At 41.5% G+C, this 19,118-nt stretch overlaps 1 protein-coding gene across 6 annotated transcripts in view; it reads left to right on the top strand.

Annotated features, from left to right (window-relative positions):
* csde1 (cold shock domain containing E1, RNA-binding) overlaps positions 1 to 19,118 on the top strand; it is a 146,978-nt gene that overhangs the window by 22,749 nt on the left and 105,111 nt on the right. For 4 of the 6 annotated variants that reach the window (XM_072480636.1, XM_072480631.1, XM_072480633.1 and 1 more), the window contains exon 3: positions 17,315 to 17,461. The exons of 1 other annotated variant lie outside the window; for it this stretch is intronic. In XM_072480636.1, the coding sequence (XP_072336737.1) occupies positions 17,324 to 17,461 (138 nt within the window). In that variant the 5' untranslated portion in view covers positions 17,315 to 17,323. Of the gene's footprint in view, positions 1 to 8,468; positions 8,611 to 17,314; positions 17,462 to 19,118 lie in introns of all 6 variants that reach the window. One more of the 6 variants, XM_072480635.1, reaches the window with a different exon arrangement.

The raw sequence follows: 19,118 nt of genomic DNA, 5'->3' as shown, positions 1-19,118 counted from the left end.
GATTCAGGTCTGGAATGCGCTGCCTGAGATTGTGGTGGAGGCAGGTACAATTGAGGCATCCAAAAGAGAATTACTGTTAATCCAAAAAGGAAGAATGTGCAAGGTTGTAGGAGAAGGTGGGAGAATAAGACCGTGCAGGCACAATGGGCTTGAATGGCATCCTCCAGTACTGTAAAGGTTCGGACTATTGCAACCACTCCCTTTGCCCTATTCCATGACATTTGTTTTGTCATTAATCTCACTATCCTATCCCAGACCTTCCCTTTTGTTCTTTCTGCCCTTTCAAGGGCATAAAACCCATCCGTCTCATGTTTGACTTGCAGTGTTAACTCTGTTTCTCTTTCCACAGGTGTTGCCAGAGCTGCTGAGTATTTCCAGCACTTCCTGTCTGTCCTCTTGTATTACGCATGTTGCATTGAATTGCAATTCTTTATGTATTTCAGATATATATTACCAAATGAAGGGTGCTACTTTATCTCATTCTATTTTGTATTCTAGCTATCCCAATTTTGGGTAAAGAATGCATTACAATGCAGGATTGAAGTGTGTATTTTCTTGTCTGCTTGATTAGTGAAGAGTATAATGCAGTATTTTAGTACATAATGTGTGGGGATCTGACGCAGCACTTTGGGGGAGAAAAAAATATAGATTTGTTTGTGTTAGAGGTTACTGGAAGATCTCTTTATGTAAATTGTAAAGCAAAGTATAATTGGCGGGTTTAAAGACATTTTGACCCAAGTGTTCTGATTATTCATTTCTAAATTTAAAGCTCAATTTTTTTTTTTTTAGTTGTCAGTCTAGGAAAGCAGTAACTGTGCAATATGCGTTAAGACTAAGTGTAGTCTTCAGATGACGTGGTAGTCTTCAGATGATGCGGTTAGTAGTTGGGATGATATGGATCAGATGTCTGCAGGTTTAATTCTGTTCTTGTATATTTTCATTCTAAATTCCTCTGTACACATTTATTAAAAAAAGCTGCTTGTGTTAACTTGGCAAATGTAATTACATCCTTCTGCCATAGCAACACTGGACAGAAAAGGAAAAGATGATTGAAACAGTGCACAATTAGAAGATTTTAAATTATTACTGGTTGTGTACACCTTTCGGCCCATTGAGTCTCCACCAACCCTCTGAAAGAGGACCCTACATAGGCCCACTCCCCCACCCTATCACCGTAACCCCACCTAAACTTGACATTTAACTACCACGCCTTGGAGGGTGGAGGAAATTGGAACAGGATGTGTTGATTAAAGTTTAAGAATGTAGAGCTGGATATAAAAAAAAACACATCACAGAATCACTACAGTGCAGAAGGAGGCCATTCGGCCCATCGAGTGTGCACCGCCCCTTGGAAAGAGCACCCTAATTAGGCCCATGCCTCCACCCTATTTCTGTAACCCCACCTAACCTTTTCGACACTAAGGGACAATTTAACATGGCCAATCCACCTAACCTGCACATCTTTGGACTGTGGGAGGAAACTGAGCACCCAGCGGAAACCCAGGCAGACACTGGGAGAAAGTGCAAACTCCACGCAGACATGCCCTCGTTTATCAGTCTTGTCCCAGTTACATAAAATAATTAAAGTTATGGAAGTTTGCAACGCTGTGATTTATTGGAATAACCAGCCTGTTATCATCAACCCTGAACTGAACTAGTCATATAAATACCGTGGCTGCAAGAGCAGGTCATAGGTTAGGAATCCTGTGGTGAGTAAGTAACCTCCTCCTCCCCAAAGCCTGTCCAGCATCTGCAAGACACAAGTCAGGAGTATGATGAAATATTCTCCACTTGCTTGGATGAATGCAGCTCCAACATCACTCCAAAAGCTCAACACTGTCCAGCACAAATCATCCCACTTGATTGCTATGCCTTCCACAAACATTTGCTCCCTCCACCACAGACGAATAGTGGCAACAGTGTGTACCATCTACAAGCTTCACAGCGCCAGGGTCCCAGGTTCGATTCCCGGCTTGGGTCAGTCTGTGTGGAGTCTGCATGTTCTCCCCGTCCGGGTGCTCCGGTTTCCTCCCACAAGTCCTGAAAGATGTGCTGTTAGGTAATTTGGACATTCTGAATTCTCCCTCGTGTACCCGAATGTGGCGACTAGGGGCTTTTCATGGTAACTTCATTGCAGTGTTAATGTAAGCTTACTTGTGACAAAGATTATTATTAGTAGTAGTAACTCACCAAGACTCCTTTGGCAACACCTTTCAAGCCCACGACCATTACCATTTTCAAAGAACATGGTCAGCAGACACATGGGAACACCAACACCTGGATGTGCCCCTCCATGTCACTCGCCATCCTGACCATGTATTGCTGTTCCTTCACTGTTGCTGGGTCAAAATCCTGGAACTCACTCCCTGGTTGTAGGTTCAAGGCAGCAGCTCACCGCCACCTTGTCAAGGACAATTACATATGGCCAATCGATGCTGGCCTAGCCAGTGATGTGCACATCTTGTAAATTAATTTTAAAAATGTAATTTCTGGACCAGCTAAAGATTTTGACAATGCAAAATTGAATTTCTGCAGAACTATCACCTGTCTAGTTAATTAGTTGGCTTCAAAATATAATGGGTCTTGGTTAGTTCTGTAACATTTCTCTTGCCCCCTCTTGCTAGTCTGTGTCCTGACGATTGTTTATCCTCTTTTTTTTTTCTGATCTCTGTCTCCCCTCAGCTGTTGCCATTTCCAATGTGGCCAAAGCCAGGAGGGGAGAGTCTCTAACTCTGAAAATCTGCCAGTTGCAGGCCTGGGGGTGACGCCACTCCACCACGTACTGTCCACATTCACAGTTTGCACCTCTTCACTGTTTAGCTGGTGGTACTAGTAATGGTTACTGGCTGATGGCTCATGAAGGTGCACCCAAGCTGTCGGCAGGGCTGGCATCTCTCTATTCAAATAGTACTCTGCCATTCTATTTCGCCTTTCGATAGGATAGCTTCACATTTATCCACATTGTGCTGCATCTGCCATCTATTTGTCCACTTGCTCAACTTGTCTAAATCACCTTGAAGCCTCTTAACATCCTCTCACATTCCCCACCAAGTTTTGTGTTGTCAGCAAACTTGGAATTATTACATTTGGTTCCCTCATTCAGATTGTTGTATATTGTAAATAGCTAGAGCCCCAATCACTGATCCCTGCACTAGTCACCGGTTGTCACTTTGTCCGTACATTTCCTCTTGCCGACCAATTCTCAATCCATGGCCAATATATTCTCTCTCTCTCTCTCTCTCTCTCTCTCTCTCTCTCTCTCTCTCCTCTCTCTCTCTCTCTCTCTCTCTCTCTCTCTCTCTCTCTCTCTCCCCCACCCAAATCCCTTGTGCTTTAATTTTGCACGCTAACCTCTTGCACACTTCATCAAAAGCTTCCTGAAAATACAGCTACACCACATTCACTGGTTCCCCTAATCCAGTCTCAAATAAAACTCCAGGAGATTTGTCAATCGTGATTTCCCTTTTATAAATTCATGTTGATTTTGAGTAATCCTGTTGATATTATCACATCTTTTAGAATAGACTCTTCCACTACTGATGTTAGGCTAATTGGTCTGTAATTCACTGTTTTCTTCCTCCGTTAAATAACCTGAGTTATATTTTTGACTGTTTTGTCACTGTGACTGGTCCAGAACCTACAGAATTTTGGTAGATGACTGCCAATACATCCACTATTTCCATGGCCACCTCCTACCCTAGAATGTAGATGATTAGGCCCTGGGGAATTATCTGCTTTCAGTCCCATTAATTTCTCCAGCACTATTTATTTGCTAATACAAATTTCCTTTAATTCCTCTTCACTAGACCTTTCGTTCCCTAGCATTTATGGGAAGTTACTTGTGCCTTCCTCCGTTAAGACGCAACTTATTTAATTGCTCTGCCATTTCCTCCTTTTTTTGAACTGTAAAGTACCTATATTTGTCTTCACTAATCTTTTTCTTTTTACATACTTGCAGAAGCTTTTATAGTCTGCTTGTAAGTTTACTCTCGTGCTCTTAAACTGCCTCCAATCCTCAGGTTTGCTACTTTTCCTCAACTTTATGACACTCCTTTGGATCTAATATACTTAATTTATGATTGGGCTGCTTTTCTTTTTGTGTTTCTGCGCCAGCAAGGAATTTTTCAATAAATTATTCTTTAAATATTATCCATGCCTATCACTGTCATGCCTTTAAATGAAGTTCCCCCTTTTGTAGTTGCCTTTGTTTAGATTTAGGACACTAGATTCCGATTGAACTTCACTTTACATCCAAATGATAATTTCTATCATGTTTATGGCCAGTGTTCCCTTAAGGACCCCACACAACAAGATTATTAATTAAACTCCTATTACATTATACCAGATCTAGATGCCTGTTGGTTGCTTGACATACTGGATTTAAAAAATGTTTTTTAAAGCATCTCGTGCACACTTCAGGAATTTGCCAATCGCAGATTTATTACTGATTCAGTTTGCCCAATCTATATGTTGCATGCATCTCTAATTTCCTGTTTAATGCTATTCCCTACCTTACCACTACTGTTTGGAGGCTGATAGACAACTCCCACTAATGTCCAAAGGTGTGCAGATTAGGTGGATTGGCTATGCTAAATTGCCCCTTAAGTGTCCAATAGGTAGGTTACGGGGATAAGATGGAGGCGTGGGCTTAAGTAGGACGCTCTTTCCAAGGGCCGGTGAAGACTCGATGGGCCGAATAGACTCCTGCACTGTCGGGATTCTATTTTACGATTCAATGTTTTCCACCCCTTGTTCCTTCTTCGTTCCACTCCGACTGATTCAACATCTAGATTTTCTGAGCCAGTATCCTCTCTCACTATTGCAATGAGTTCATCCTTAACTAGCACTACCAGTGCAATTTCTTTACCTTTTTATCTGTCCTTCCTAAATATAGAGTACCCTTGGGTATTCAGCTTCCAACCTTGCAGCCATTTCTCCACAATCGTAATCATATCGTACTAGTTTATTTCAGTTTAAGCATGTTAATTCATTAACCTTGCTGCGAATGCCTGTGCATTCAAAGAGTGCCTTTAGACTTGTCTTTTAACATTTTCATACAGTTTTTTTTGTACTATGGCCTTATTTGAGGCTAGCCTTGGTTTCCACTTTTGCTTTCTACTTTTCTGTTTTTCATTTCTATCTTTATTTCCCTCTCTTGAGACTCCCCCCCTCAGATTCCAATCCTCTGAGCGGGAAAAGACAAGAAGAAGGAACAAGAATAAGAAAGTCTTCCTACAGTTGTGCAGAATGTTTGAGCCCACAGCAGGAGCACGGAGTGCAGTCTTGGTCTCCATAGTTAAGGAAGGATATACTTGTATTGGAGGCAGTATAGTGAAGGTTCACTAAATTGGTCACCTTGGAATGAGATGTTCTATAGACAGAGGCTCAGTTAATTGGACCTACACTCTCTGGAGTTTAGAAGAATGAGAGTTGAGCTCATTGGAACTCTAGATTCTGTAGCGGCTTGACGGGGTATATACTGAGAGATTGTTTCCTCTGTTTGGGGAATCCAGAATGTGGGGGGTGCAGACTGAAGAGAAAGGTCTAATCATTTATGATTGAGATGTAGAAAAAACCTTTTCACTTCAAGAGCTATGAATCTTTGGAATTCTCTGCCCAGAGGGTTGTGGCATTCCGTCATTGAATATACAGACTTTTGATGTCTCAGGAAATCCAGGGATATGGGAAGCGGACAGGAAAACTGGTCAGCCATGATTGTATTGAATGACAGAGTAGGCTTAATGGGCCATATGGTCTACTCCTAGCTCTTGTGTTATGTTTCTGGAGAATGTTTCAAGAATACAACTACAGTCTGATGACTCCCAGCACCTAGTCCATATCAAAATCTCTGTTTTTTGTCCCCTACTTCGAGCCAGGACCTAGAGAGGGGGCTTGAGTTTTTGTATTTAAAGTGGCAGGGAAGCAAAGGGCTGACTGAGTTGAATCTGTAATAGTACTTCTCTGCCTCTCAGTCCTGTAGTTTCTCTGGAATCCTCTACCCCAGAGGACTGTGGAGGCTCCGTGTTCAAGACCGGTTGTGAGATTTCTACACATTAAAGACATTGGGAGATACTAGAATCGCATGGAAAAATGACCATTGAGGTAGATCAACCATGATCTAGTTGAATGACTGAGCAGGATCAAGGGGTTGAATGGCTTTCTGCTCCTATTTCCTATGCTCCTACATCAGTCCTGTAGTTAGTCCTGGTATCAGCACTGCTCCTAGTTCCACCACTGAACAGATCACTTCCACCTAGTCTAATGCACCAAACTAGCCCACCCATTTTTTGCAAGGAGTGCATTTTGAGATTCAAATCTTATACCTTGAATTTTGTGTGTTTAATACTTAAAACTACAAATGTTCATGTGCAGATGGTATTCATCTACTATGATTGACATTATTGCTGGACTATGATAACTTAGCAAGTGCTCTGTGACTGGGGGAGATGCAGCCTGCTTTCATCACTCTGTAATACTTTGGTTGGGGTTGTATTCTATTCCTTTGGTAATGAAGTAAATAGAACGTTTGCACCATGGCCAGATGAGATGGCTGCTGTAAAGTCCGAGAAAGAACCCCAACTGCATTCATTTGCTGTACTTGATGGCCAGATGTTACTTCCAATGATGTTCAGAGGCGTGTTGGTCCAAATAACCAGTTTATAGTAGTTAATAAGTGGGGGGGGGGGGGGGGGGAATTCATCAAATCACAAGCAATTGCAGTCGTCTTTTACTGGTTGCTACCAGTATTTCGAGGAGACCACAAGTTACTGTTGAAGGGAGAGGGTCATGATATTGCTAATTTATTTTTCGACCTCCAGTTCCTAAAATACTTGGTCCTTCTGAGTAACCATACATTGAGAAAACATTTATTGATTAATTTGACTTTTAAAGGTATTTTTATTGACAAATTTTCACCCCCCCCCCCCCCGTATGTACCTAAACCCTTCCCCCTGCGCCAATCCATACTTCTCTCCGAAGAAATCTGACGTTTAACCACTAGCGCACGTACACATTTATAAAAACGACTTTATTCACAATGCAGATAACATGTACTCTTGGATGATTTGATTTTCCTTTTGTCATTTCAATGATTTGTTTGCAGGTTAATACTTAAAATATACAATTTGCAATCTTTTCTATTAATATAAAAATCTCTGGCCTTCGATTTAAGCATGCAACATTATCGTGCCAAACTGACATGCTATCTTGGATGTGGTGATTACTTGTTTACCTCGCCAATAAAAAGAGCTTAATAAATAGTCTAGAAGCAGCCCCTTTTGTTTTCAGCCACTCTTATTCCTGTTTTTAAAATTACTTTTATTTTCCAGAAATTACTTTAAGGAAAGCTGCTCTTAATTTTTTAAACAGTCAATCAAACGCATTTTTGCTCTTCTCGTGCAGGTGCAAAATTTTCAAAACTTTACTTGACAGTTGCTCCTATTTTCCCTTCAATTTCATTAACATATATTTTTATTTAGAAGGGTCACAATGCTTGTAGATTTCCTGCTACTTTGTTCACTGGCTATCCTTTCTGCTTGTATAACGTTTTGAGGGCTTGTAAAAACATATGTGGCATGATTTGTTTACAGACTCAATTAATACCCAATTATTTTTTTCTAATTAAGGGGCAATTTTTTTTGCCAATCTACCCTGCACATCTTTGGGTTGTGGGGGTGAGACCCAGGCAGACTGGGAGAATGTGCAAACTCCACACGGACAATGACTGGGAGTCGGGATAGAACCCAGGTCCTCAGTGCCGTGAGGCAGCAGTGCTAACCGCTGTGCCACCGTGCTGCCCCTTGGAGCTTCGTGCAAAATATACATAGCTTTTACGGAGTTATGTTGGGGGTTTCTCGATGCTCTGTTCTGAAAATGTTGCAGGACACCATTTTGGAATAACTGGTGTTGGGGAAATTTCTAAAATAACTTGCATAAAGTTCTGGCTGGATGATATCTTAGAATTGGACAGCACATTATTTAAAAGGGGAGAGACTGCGGAACTCAATAGTAAAGAGCTGGCTTTTAAAACAGACCAAGGCAGGCCAGCAGCATGGTTCAATTCCCGTACCAGCCTCCCCGAACAGGCGCCGGAATGAGGTGACTAGGGGCTTTTCACAGTAACTTCATTTGAAGCCTACTTGTGACAATAAGCGATTTTCATTATAGAGGGATCTGGGTATCCCAGTACATGATCACAAAAAGTCAGTATGCAGGTTCAGCAAGTGATTAGGAAAGCCAATGTAATGCCGGCAATTATTGCAAGAGTAATACAAAAAAGCAGTAGGCCATTCAGCCCCTTGAGCCTGTTCTACCATTTAGTAAAATAATGGCTGATTTTCTGATTTGATGGTAACCTCAAATCTGCATCTCACCTATCCCTGATAACCTATCACGCCCTTGCTTACCAATAATCTACCCACCTCTGTCTTAAAAAAAATACAAAGATTCTGCTTCCACCATTTTTTCAGGAAGAGGTTCCAAAGACTCCTGATCCTCTGAGAACAGTGAATCCTAGTTCTAGATTCTCCCACCAGAGGAAACATTCTCTCCATATCCACCCTGTTGAGACCCCTCAGAATCTTCAATCAACTCGTCTCTTCTAAACTCCAGGTACAAGCCGAGAATATAAAAGTAGGGAATGTTGCTACAACTATGTTGTAACTGTGTTACAAGCCTTGGTGAGACTGCATCTTAATAATAATAATAATAATAATAATAGCTTATTGTCACAAGTAGGCTTCAATGAAGTTACTGTGAAAAGCCCCCAAGTACTGTATACAGTTTTGATCTCCTTGAGAAAGATATAATATTAGAAACTATTATGAGGAACGGTTTACTCTTTCCCCATTAGAGCTCCAAAGAATTGAGGTGATCCTGAAGGGACATGATGAGGTAGATTCTTAAGAGGCTTTTCCCCTTTGTGGCTAAGTCTAAAACTAGGTAACAATTTATAAAAAATTGGGGATCTCCCATTTAAGACTGGGATGAGCAAAACATTTTTGAGGGCCATTAGTCTGAAATTCTCCTCTTCAGAAAGCAGTGGAGGCTGGGTCATAATTTAGCCCGTGACTGGGTGAGATCGATTTTTGATTGACAATGAAGTTTAGGGGATTGAGGCCAAAATCAGATCAGCCATGAACCTATTGAATGGGGAGGATGTGTCAGGTGGGCAAGTGACCTACTTTCCTGAATTTTGTGTTCTTGTGAATTTAGAATATAGATTTCCAGCCAGGGCCCTACAACTGATCTGGCTTTGGACTAGGAATAGTTTTAAACAAAAAAATCACCCGGCTTGGGCTCCTGATGACTCCCCAACACTACTTGTGGAAAGTATACAAGGAATGGATGAAACTCTGTTGTAGTGCTTTTCCTCTGGTTGTAAAGATTGGCAATACTATCTGGATCTGTGAAGAATGAATGTTCACTTGTACAAAGTTGTCTTTTGAGAGGAATAGGAATAAGTATTATTGGCTTGCCAATGCTGTAGTTCATGTTGACCACAGAGCTCTGCTATTTCCTGCATGGTTCCTAAAGCATATTTGTGCAAAAGCGATTTGCCAACTACACGATAGCCAGTATTTGTTTTATTTGAATTCACTGGTAAACCGATCCTTTGGTTTGTCTGGGGACTGATGTAGTTCTGCTGTCACAAAGGAGGGCACAAATGACATTCTAGAAATGTTGAGGAAACGCAGGGTTTAGTGAGGGAGGTAATGAAGGACATCCGTATTAGAAGGGAAATTGTGTTGAGGACATTGATGGGATTAAAGGGTAATAAATCCCCAGGGCCCGATAATCTACATCCAGAGTACTTGAAGTGGCCCTAGACATAGTGGATGCATTGATGGTCATGTTCCAAGATTCTATACACTCTGGAACAGTTCCTACAGATTGGAGAGTGGCAAATGTAACCCCACTATTTTAAAAAGGGAGGTAGAGCTAAAAAGGGGATTTAAAGACCAGTCAGCCTGATATCAGTAGTGGGGAAAATGCTAGAGTCCATTATAAAAGATTTAACAGCAAAGCACTTGGATAGTAGTGGCATGATCGGACAGAATCAGCAAGTATTTACAAAAGGGAAATCAGGCTTGGGAAATTATACTTATCAAATCTAATAATCTTTATTAGTGTCACAAGTAGGCTTACATCAACACTACAATGAAGTTACTGTGAAAATCCCCTAGTCACCACATTTCGGCACCTGTTCGGGTACACTGAGAATTCAGAATGTCCAAACCACCTAACACCACGTCTTTCAGGACGTTTGGGAGAAAACCGGAGCACCCGGAAGAAACCCACGTGGAGAACATGCAGACTCCGCAGACAGTGACCCAAACCAGGAATCGAACCTGGGATCCTGGTGCTGTAAAGCCACAGTGCTACCATGCTATTGGAATTCTTCACGGATGTAACTAGTAGAGTTGATGAGTGGGAGCCAGTGGATGTGGTTATTTGGTCTTTCAGAAAGCTTTTGACAAGGCCTCACAAGATTAGCATGTAAAGGTAGTCTATTGAGATGGGTGGAAAACTGGTTGGCAGACCGGAAACAAAAGGAATAAACTGGTCTTTTTCTAAATGACAGGCAGTGACCTGAGGTACCACAGAGATTGGAACCCAGCTATTCACTATTAATGATTTTTAAGTGCGGGAACTAAATTATGTCTCCAAATTTGCAGACAAAACTGGGTGTGAGGGTGAGCTGTGAGCAGGATGCACAGATGCTTCAGTGTGATTTGGGTAAGCTGAGTGGGGAAAATATATGGCAGATATGGTATAATGTGAGGTTATCCATTTTTGTAGCAAAAGCAGGAAGACCAATTATTATCTGAATGGCTATAGATTAAAAGGGGAATGTGCAATGAGACCCGGGTATCCTTGTACACCAGTCACTGAAGATAAGCAATAGGTAGTAATGAAGGCAAATGGTACATTAGCCTTCAGTGTGAGGATTCGAGTACAGGAGCAGGGATGTCTTGCTGCAATTATACAGGGCCTTTGTGAGGCCACACCTGGAATATTGTGTGCAGTTTTGGTCCTTGAATCCGCTGAAGTTAAATGGGGGTCGGGAGGGGGGAGAGAACCTCGTAGACACCTATAAAATTCTAACAGGACTAGACTGGCTAGGTGCAGGAAGAATGCTCCTGATGGCTAGAACCGCGTGTCACAGTCTAAGGATATGGGGCAAACCATTTATATAGAGTCTGCACCAACCCTTCGAAAGAGCATTCTACCTAAGCCTATTTCCCCCCCACCCTACCCCCATAATCCCAAGAATTGATCATCATAATCGCTTATTGTCACAAATAGGCTTCAATGAAGTTACTGTGAAAAGACAGCAAAAGGTCCGTTTAGCATGGCCAACCACCTAACCTGCATATCTTTGGGCTGTGGGAGAAAACTGGAGCACACTGGGGAAACCCACAAAGACACAGTGCAAACTCCACACCCCCAAGGCTGGATTCAAATCGTATCCCCTTTATTGATCAAGAACCTATCTATCTCTGTCTTAAAGACAGTGAATTGGCCTCCACAGCCTTCTGCGGCAAAGAGTTCCACAGGTCCACCACCCTCTGGTTGAAGAAATTCCTCCTCATCTCTGTTTTAAAGGATCGTCCCTTTAGTCTGAGATTGTGTCCTCTGCTTCTAGTTTTTCCTACAAGTGGAAACATCCTCTTCATGTCCATTCTATCTCGGTCTCATAGTATCCTGTAAGTTTCAATAAGATCCTCACTCATCCTTCTAAACTCCAACGAGTACAGACCCAGAGTCCTCAACCGTTCCTCATACGACAAGCTCTTCATTCCAGGGATCATTCTTGCGAACCTCCTCTGGACAGCACATTCTACCTTAGATACACTGCCCATCCCAGGGCATTTGGGAGGAGAGTCAAGTACAGAGATTTATATTGCATTTTATTGCAATTGTACATGGTTCTAGCCCAGAGCTTCCACTTTGCCAGCACCCTTTCCCTTGATAGCTGTGTCTAGTTCTACAGCTTGGCAGTGCGAATGGATAGTTAAAATGTTCTCCTAACAGCAAAAGGAATGACACAAAACGTAGAGCAGACCTTCAGCTGAATTAATGCAGCCGATTATATTTGTTGGGACTTTGAAGACTAAAATGCCCCATCAGTCTAGCGTGCTAATGCAATCCTGTGATGAGCTGATAAAACATTATCAATTCAAGTTAGCCCCATAATTGACACTTTCCTCACAGGGAGAACATCTGACTCCGCACAAGTGACCCAAGCCGGAATCGAACCTGGGCCCTGGAGCTGTGAAGCAACAGTACTAACCACTGTGCTACCGTGCCACCCATATTTCTCCTCCGACTTCAATGACTGATGCTCTAGACTCTGCAGCCAGAGAAACATTCACCCTGTCAAGATCCTTGTGTACTGTGTTTCAATGAGATCACCTCTCGTGGTTCTAAATTCCAGAGAATAGAAGGCCAGTCTACTCGCTGTATTACCCCCGTACCAAGAATCAGTCTGAACCTTTGCGTTTCTTCCCACTGTTAGTGTATCTTTCTCTAGATAAGGAGACCAAAACTTTGCATCGTACTACAGATATGGCCTCGTCTCATGTTAGCATGTACCTCATATTACCTTGATTCATGTGTGAGGACACCCAAGGCCCTCTGCAACATTTCTGTGTCTCACCATTTATAAAATATTCAACATTTTTTTATTTTCAAAATAACTGCCATGTCATATTCTTGCTTATTCAACCTGGCTAGATCCCTTTTGCAGCTTATTTTTCCAGTTAGATTTTGTATAACCTGGATGCAATTTCGATGAGACTGAATGCATTGTAGATTTGTTAATAGCTAAAGTCAAGCTTTGACCCTTGTGGTGATACCCTATTGATTAGACTGCTAATCCAATATAAAGATTTGTTTTTTTCTACTTTGTTAACCAGTTTTCACACCGTACTAATATATTACCTATTAACCCAAATTTGTGTATCAGCCTATTGTGTGGGACCCTTCTGAATGCTTTGCTTCCCCTTATCTACCATCAGTTACAGTGGAAGGATTCTGCAAAGCAATCCCTAATCTTCTCCGCAATGTAGAAAAGACTGTATCAAGCACAGCGCAGTATGTTAAAATTGCAAGTGAATTGCTGTTTCACCAAGAGAGTTGGTGACACTGAATGATAAAAGGGATGAGGGGAAAGGGCAGATATTGAATCTCCATCAGCCCAGCACCTGCACCCCTTCCTGTGCCTCCTTTCCAGGAAAATGCAAGGTTAAAACAACAGCATGGTACTTGTTTAATATTGTAATGTCCTGAGGTGCCACATGGGAGCATGTGTGAAATGTTATTGGATATTGTGCCATGAGACATTCATGCAGATGGCCAAAGACTTGATCAAATAGGTAGGTTTTAAGGTGCCTCTTAAATGAGGAAAGAGACACGGGTTTTGGGGAGGAATGCTCTCGTTTAGGCCCTTGGTAACTGAAGGCATGGCTGCCAGTGGTGGAGCGATTCAAATCAGGGATGCGCAAAAGACCGTAATTGAATACAATTCTGGGACTTTATGTACTATATAGAACTCTCAAGCTTGGGTATTCCCCACCCACCCCCTTTTTTATTTTGGAGCTGGATGTTACTTATTCTTTAAATTGTTTGGTGGTAAACCGTACTGTAGATTTGGGATGGCAAGAAATTCACAGCATAGTATATGTGCACTGAGTTCTTTAAACCTGAACAGACCAGTTAAAAAAGCATGACTGTATGGATGTTAACCATTTGGAGATTTTTTTTCACAAATTGCTTGAATCGCAAAGTGCCAACTATAGAAGAATGAATCCTATTAGCTGTGTTTCATCAAGTTTAATTTCTGTGGGTACTAATGGGATTTTGTTCCTAACTTTTGTCCAGATTTGTTTTGGCTTTCCATTCTAGTGTGTTTTTTTTGTGACTAGGGGTAGTTCTGCGGGTGTAAATAATTTAACCGTGGGAAGTGAATTATCTTGCTGTGAAATAACAAGGTTTGCTTCCTGTGAAGGAAATCATAGAGTTTGATATCTCCATTCAGCCACAGCTTTTGTGTCAGAGGAGTCTGGCTCACAACTACCTATACATTCATGGTCATCAGAGTAAAGGTAACTAGCACCATATGGCCACCCCACTTAATAGTTGGTGGGGTTTGCAATACTTTAGATTGCTTTTTATTTTTGAACCTATAAATTTCTCAACTGGTAAGTTTTTTTTTTTTTTTTTTTTTTTTTTTTTTTTTTTTTTTTTTTTTTCAATTCATTTGGATGAATCTTTTCAATAATGAGCGTCACTAACCAATTCCTTCTGTTCCACTTCAACCGTCAATATTCTTGCTGTACCTGTATAAGATGAGAGAAGAAAAATTGCAGCCACTGAAATCTGAATCAGATTGCCAATTTGTCCTGAATACTGGCAAGTTTTGTGCTGCGATTTATGCCCATTGGGAACTCGTCTAAACTCAGTTTGAGTTAGAATTTTTACAGCTTGCAGAAAAACGTGTTTAAAAACCTTATTTTATAATAATCGCTTATTGTCACAAGTAGGCTTCAATGAAGTTACACTTTATTTTGGAACTAGAACTGAACTGCAATTTCAGAGATTAATTACTACATTCTAGCTATTTTACTGGACCAGCAATCCTTTTGACCTTTTCAACTACATAATCAAATGGAGTAAAACCGGATTACTGCATTTGTTTTACTTCTTGGCCTCGCCCAAGCAATGTCGAGCAGGAAACTGAACTGGACTAGCCATTTGTGACTACCAGGTAGGTCAAAGGCTAGGAACCCTACGGCTGGTAACTCGCCACCTGACCTCCCAAAGCCTGTCGACCATCTCCAAGGCACAAGTCAGCAGTGTGATGGAATACTCTCCACTTGCCTAGATGAGTGCAGCTCGAACAACACAAGCTCGACACCATCCAGGACACAGGAGCCCACTTGATTGCTCTCCTTCCACGAACATTCAAACCCTCCACCACCCAACGAGCAGTAGCAGCTGTGTACTAGCTACAAGATGCACTGCAGTAACTTGCCACGGTTCCTTAGACAGCGCCTTCCAAACCCACGACCACTACCATCTAAAAGGAAAAGAGTAGCAGATACCTGGGAACCCCACCACCTGGAGGTTCTGCTCCAAGTCACTCACCACCCTAACGTGGAAATATATCGTAGTTCCTTCACTGTTGCTGGGGCAAAATCCTGAAACTCCCTCCGTAACAGCACTGTGGGTGTCCCTGCCCCTCAAGGACTGCAGCATTTCAAGAAAGCAGCTCATCACCACCTTCTGAAGGGCAACAAGGTTGGGCAATAATTGCTGACCTAGCCAGCAATATCCACATCCCATAAAATGAATTTTTATGGTGGCCAAGTATAATTAGCTACGCCTAACCATGACCATGCACAAACTAAGAAAATGTAGCATGGCAAATGTAATACTTTGGGGGGTTTCCCCCTGAAGTGTACATAGCTACAGAGGCTGTTAATGCTCCATGCTTGCATCAGAGCTGTTATATGGTAGTGACACTTGATTTAGAATGATAATGTTTTGGGGTTTAAAGGAAATCTCTTGAAGCTGCTGATTGGAACAAGAGGGAAGCAAAGTGTTATATTGGAAGATGTATATTAGTGAACTATCTTTGTACAAACCTTGGAGACTTTATTTTTTTAATATATAACGAGTACCCAATTCTCTTTCTCTCCCCCCCCCCCCCCCCCCCCCCCCCCCCCCAAATTAAGGGACAATTTAGTGTGGCCAATCCACCTGGCCTGCACATCTTTGGGTGGTTGAGGTGAGACCCACGCAAACACATGGAGAATGTGCAAACTCCACATGGGCTGGGACCAAACCCAGACCTCGGTGCCATGAGACAGCAGTGCTAACCACTGTGCTGCCCAAACCTGGATATAAGAGGAAATTCTGAACTATTGGTACAGTTCTGGCTGTAGCCTACTCTTTGAGAATAAACATTACCTAATCAAAAAAGGCTGTGATCATTCTTTGAACCTCTGGATTGTGCAGAATTGTCAATAATTTCTTAGCTCGTACTATCGGAGATTTGATAACTAAGAAAAGTTCAGGGAAGTTTGTATTCCAAGTACACCCTGTTCTTTTATCAAATTGTATTTTTGTTGACATGGAGACCCTCCGTACTAGGATATCCTGGTGAATATGGATGGGTATGTTCAGAGCAATTTCATAGCAGACTGCTCTAGAATTGTGTGGCCTTGGACAACCCTCACTTGTGAAAATCTCTTGGCCATATCAGCCATTTGAGGATGCCATTAAGGTTGGTTTGAAACCATGGCTCATGTTGCTCCTTTCCGATGTATGGGACAAGCAAGGCACCACTTAAATTCCATGTACAAGTCCTCATTTAATAATTGTGACCAGTTTAACTGTATTTGTACAAGATAAATTAATTTTGGTGTTTGGAATTATGTTTTTTTAAAACCGGTTTCTGTCAAATTTTCTTTTCCTTCCCCTGCACCTATTTTTTCCCCTCATTAAAAAAAAAAAAAAAAAAATTTAGAGTACCCAATTATTTTGTTTCCAATTAAGGGGCAATTTAGTGTGGCCAATCCACCTAACCTACACATTTTTGGGTTGTGGGGTTGAAACCCACGCAGACTCTGGGAGAATGTGCAAACTCCACTCGAACAGTGTCCCTGGGCTGCTGTGCTAACCACTGTGCCGTGTGCTGCCCTTCCCCTGTACCTATGTGCAAGCTGTCGTCTGGTGACTTCTCAAATGAACAATTCAAGACTGCAGAAGCCGTCTTGAGTGTAACCCTTACCAACCTTTTTTTCCCCCTAAATCATTACGGTGCAAAGATGTGTAGGTTAGATGGATTAGCTATGCTAAATTGCCCCTAGGTGGAGTTATGTGGATAGGGAGGGGGATTGGGCCTAAGTAGGGTGTTCTTTCAGAGGGTCAGTGTGGACTTGATGGGCCGAATTGCCTCATTCTGCACTGTAAGGATTCTATGATTAATGCCAAGACCACCGAACAATTCCCATAACTACCCCACCTGAGATTATTAAACCCCAAATGGGCTGAGGAATGAAACTGGAACCTTCCTAGTCTTTATTATTCAACTAACTCAGGATTAACTTGTTGATCCAATGTGGTCCAAGTTTCAGTGTTTCCATCTTCCTTGTGGTTTGTACGAGCCACGTTTTTGCAATGGTTTTAGTGTTCTCTTAGTGTAGAAATTAGTTTTTCCATTTGAAGAAATTTGAGATTACTATTGATGTACGTAGTTAACTACATTTATGAATCTGTCCTATAATTCTGTACTTTCATACTCCAGCTGTGTAAAATGCAGAGTCTCTACGCTGTGTCTTCAGAGCATCTTGCTCCTCCAGCTCCTAGTACTCTCTCTCACCCTCTTTCAACTATACGCTCTGCCTCAATCAGTGCTAAAAAACAGAAGAGAATTCCTCTTTATCAGAGATCAGTAAGTGAGGAAAATCCGACTAGTAATCTAGTAGTCATACTAACAGCATGTAATAACGGTGTAATTTGACCTGCTGACTGGGGAGTAAATGCACTTGCATGGACTGACGTTGAATGCTTTTTCTTTAAAAACGGAACTTTTGACTAACAGCGTGCCAGAGCATCACTAGATTTATCTGTTTGCAGTAGGTAATTGAGTATAACATTAATTACATGGGGTGGCACAGTGATTAGCATTGCTGCCTCACAGCACCAAGGACCTGAGTTCAATTTCCACCTTGGGTCACTGTGTGGAGTTTGTATGTTCTCCCCGTGCCTGTGTGGGTTTCCTCCCACAGTCCAAAGATGTGCAGGTTAGGTGGATTGGCTAACCAAAAGGTTAGGTGGGGTTATTGAGTTACGGGGATAGGGTGGGTCGTGGGCCTAGATAGGGTGTTCTTTGAGGGTCGGTGTAGACTCAATGGGCTGAATGGCCTCCTTCTGCACTCTATTCTATGACATCAAATATGGCACGGAAGCCAGTATATTAACCAAGTTTGTCTTGACCGTACGAGCCTAAATTAGAATTATATGGAACGTAGAACTGTTTAGCAAACATGTAGCTACTTTGAGAATGAGGATGATGCTAGGTTTCAACGGCCATTCTTCTGGAAGCAGAAGGGAGAAAGTGTATACCAGGTATAATTGACTACAATGCAAGAGCTGTAAAGATGCTTCAGCAACAATAGGGCTCTGAATTTCAGCCAGCGATGTATGGGGAAAGTAATGAGCAAAATACAGCAGATGCTGGAAAACAAACAAGAAAAAATTGCTGGAAACACTACATGTCAGTCAGCAAATTTTGAGAACTGATTTAATGTTTTGGGTGTAAACCCTTCCAAATTGGAATATGAAGTGGACTGTAAAATAGCTGGTTAGGATTCAACTTGTGAATAGAGGGGGAAAAACAATACCTGTTTAATTCCGTCATATAAATGAAGGTCTGCTTTGAAACTGTTACAAATAGTACCAATACAACTTAGCAGACTGAAGAACCGATCTGAATAATTCCTTAATATAAATGAATGTCTGCTTTGAAACTCTCACAAATAGGACCAATACAACTTAGCAGACTGGAAAACGGATCTGAAGTTGGCTTGAGGCAGATATTAAAGCATTGTTTTACATCTTTTGAAGTTCTGAGCTTCTCCATTCAACAGAAGTAAAAATGATCCACTCATTCAAGCAGCAATTCACATCTGTGGCCATTGATTTTGCCAATGTTCAAAGAAAATAGCCCCAGCCAGGAAATGCTGCTCTTTCATTCAGCCATAAGGATTGTTAAAAACATTTCTAGATATAGTACCTATCTTCTGGCAACAATCATTTTTAGAAGTGATGAGCATATATTTTTAATATACAGACTCTTAAGCTTGTTTTGCTAAATGAATACTGATAAATGTCATTGCATGTTCAACTTAAGCTAAACAACCTTTGGACTTTTGCAGCATTGGTTATTGATTTAGTTTAAATTGACTTTTACCTCTTTTGCAATTTTTCTTGCTGTATCAACTATTTTAGCTGGAAATACTGTGGTTACTGAAGGATCTGAATTTTAATCTCTGACTGAGTGTTTTGCTTTTTGAGAAGGCAAGCAGAATTATTTTGGTTGTTTGCAG

This window comes from Scyliorhinus torazame, chromosome 17 (assembly GCF_047496885.1).
Source record: "Scyliorhinus torazame isolate Kashiwa2021f chromosome 17, sScyTor2.1, whole genome shotgun sequence".
Taxonomy (NCBI): Eukaryota; Metazoa; Chordata; class Chondrichthyes; order Carcharhiniformes; family Scyliorhinidae; genus Scyliorhinus; species Scyliorhinus torazame.
The sequence above is the reverse complement of the archived record's forward strand: the minus strand, read 5'-3'. Positions and strand labels throughout refer to the sequence as shown.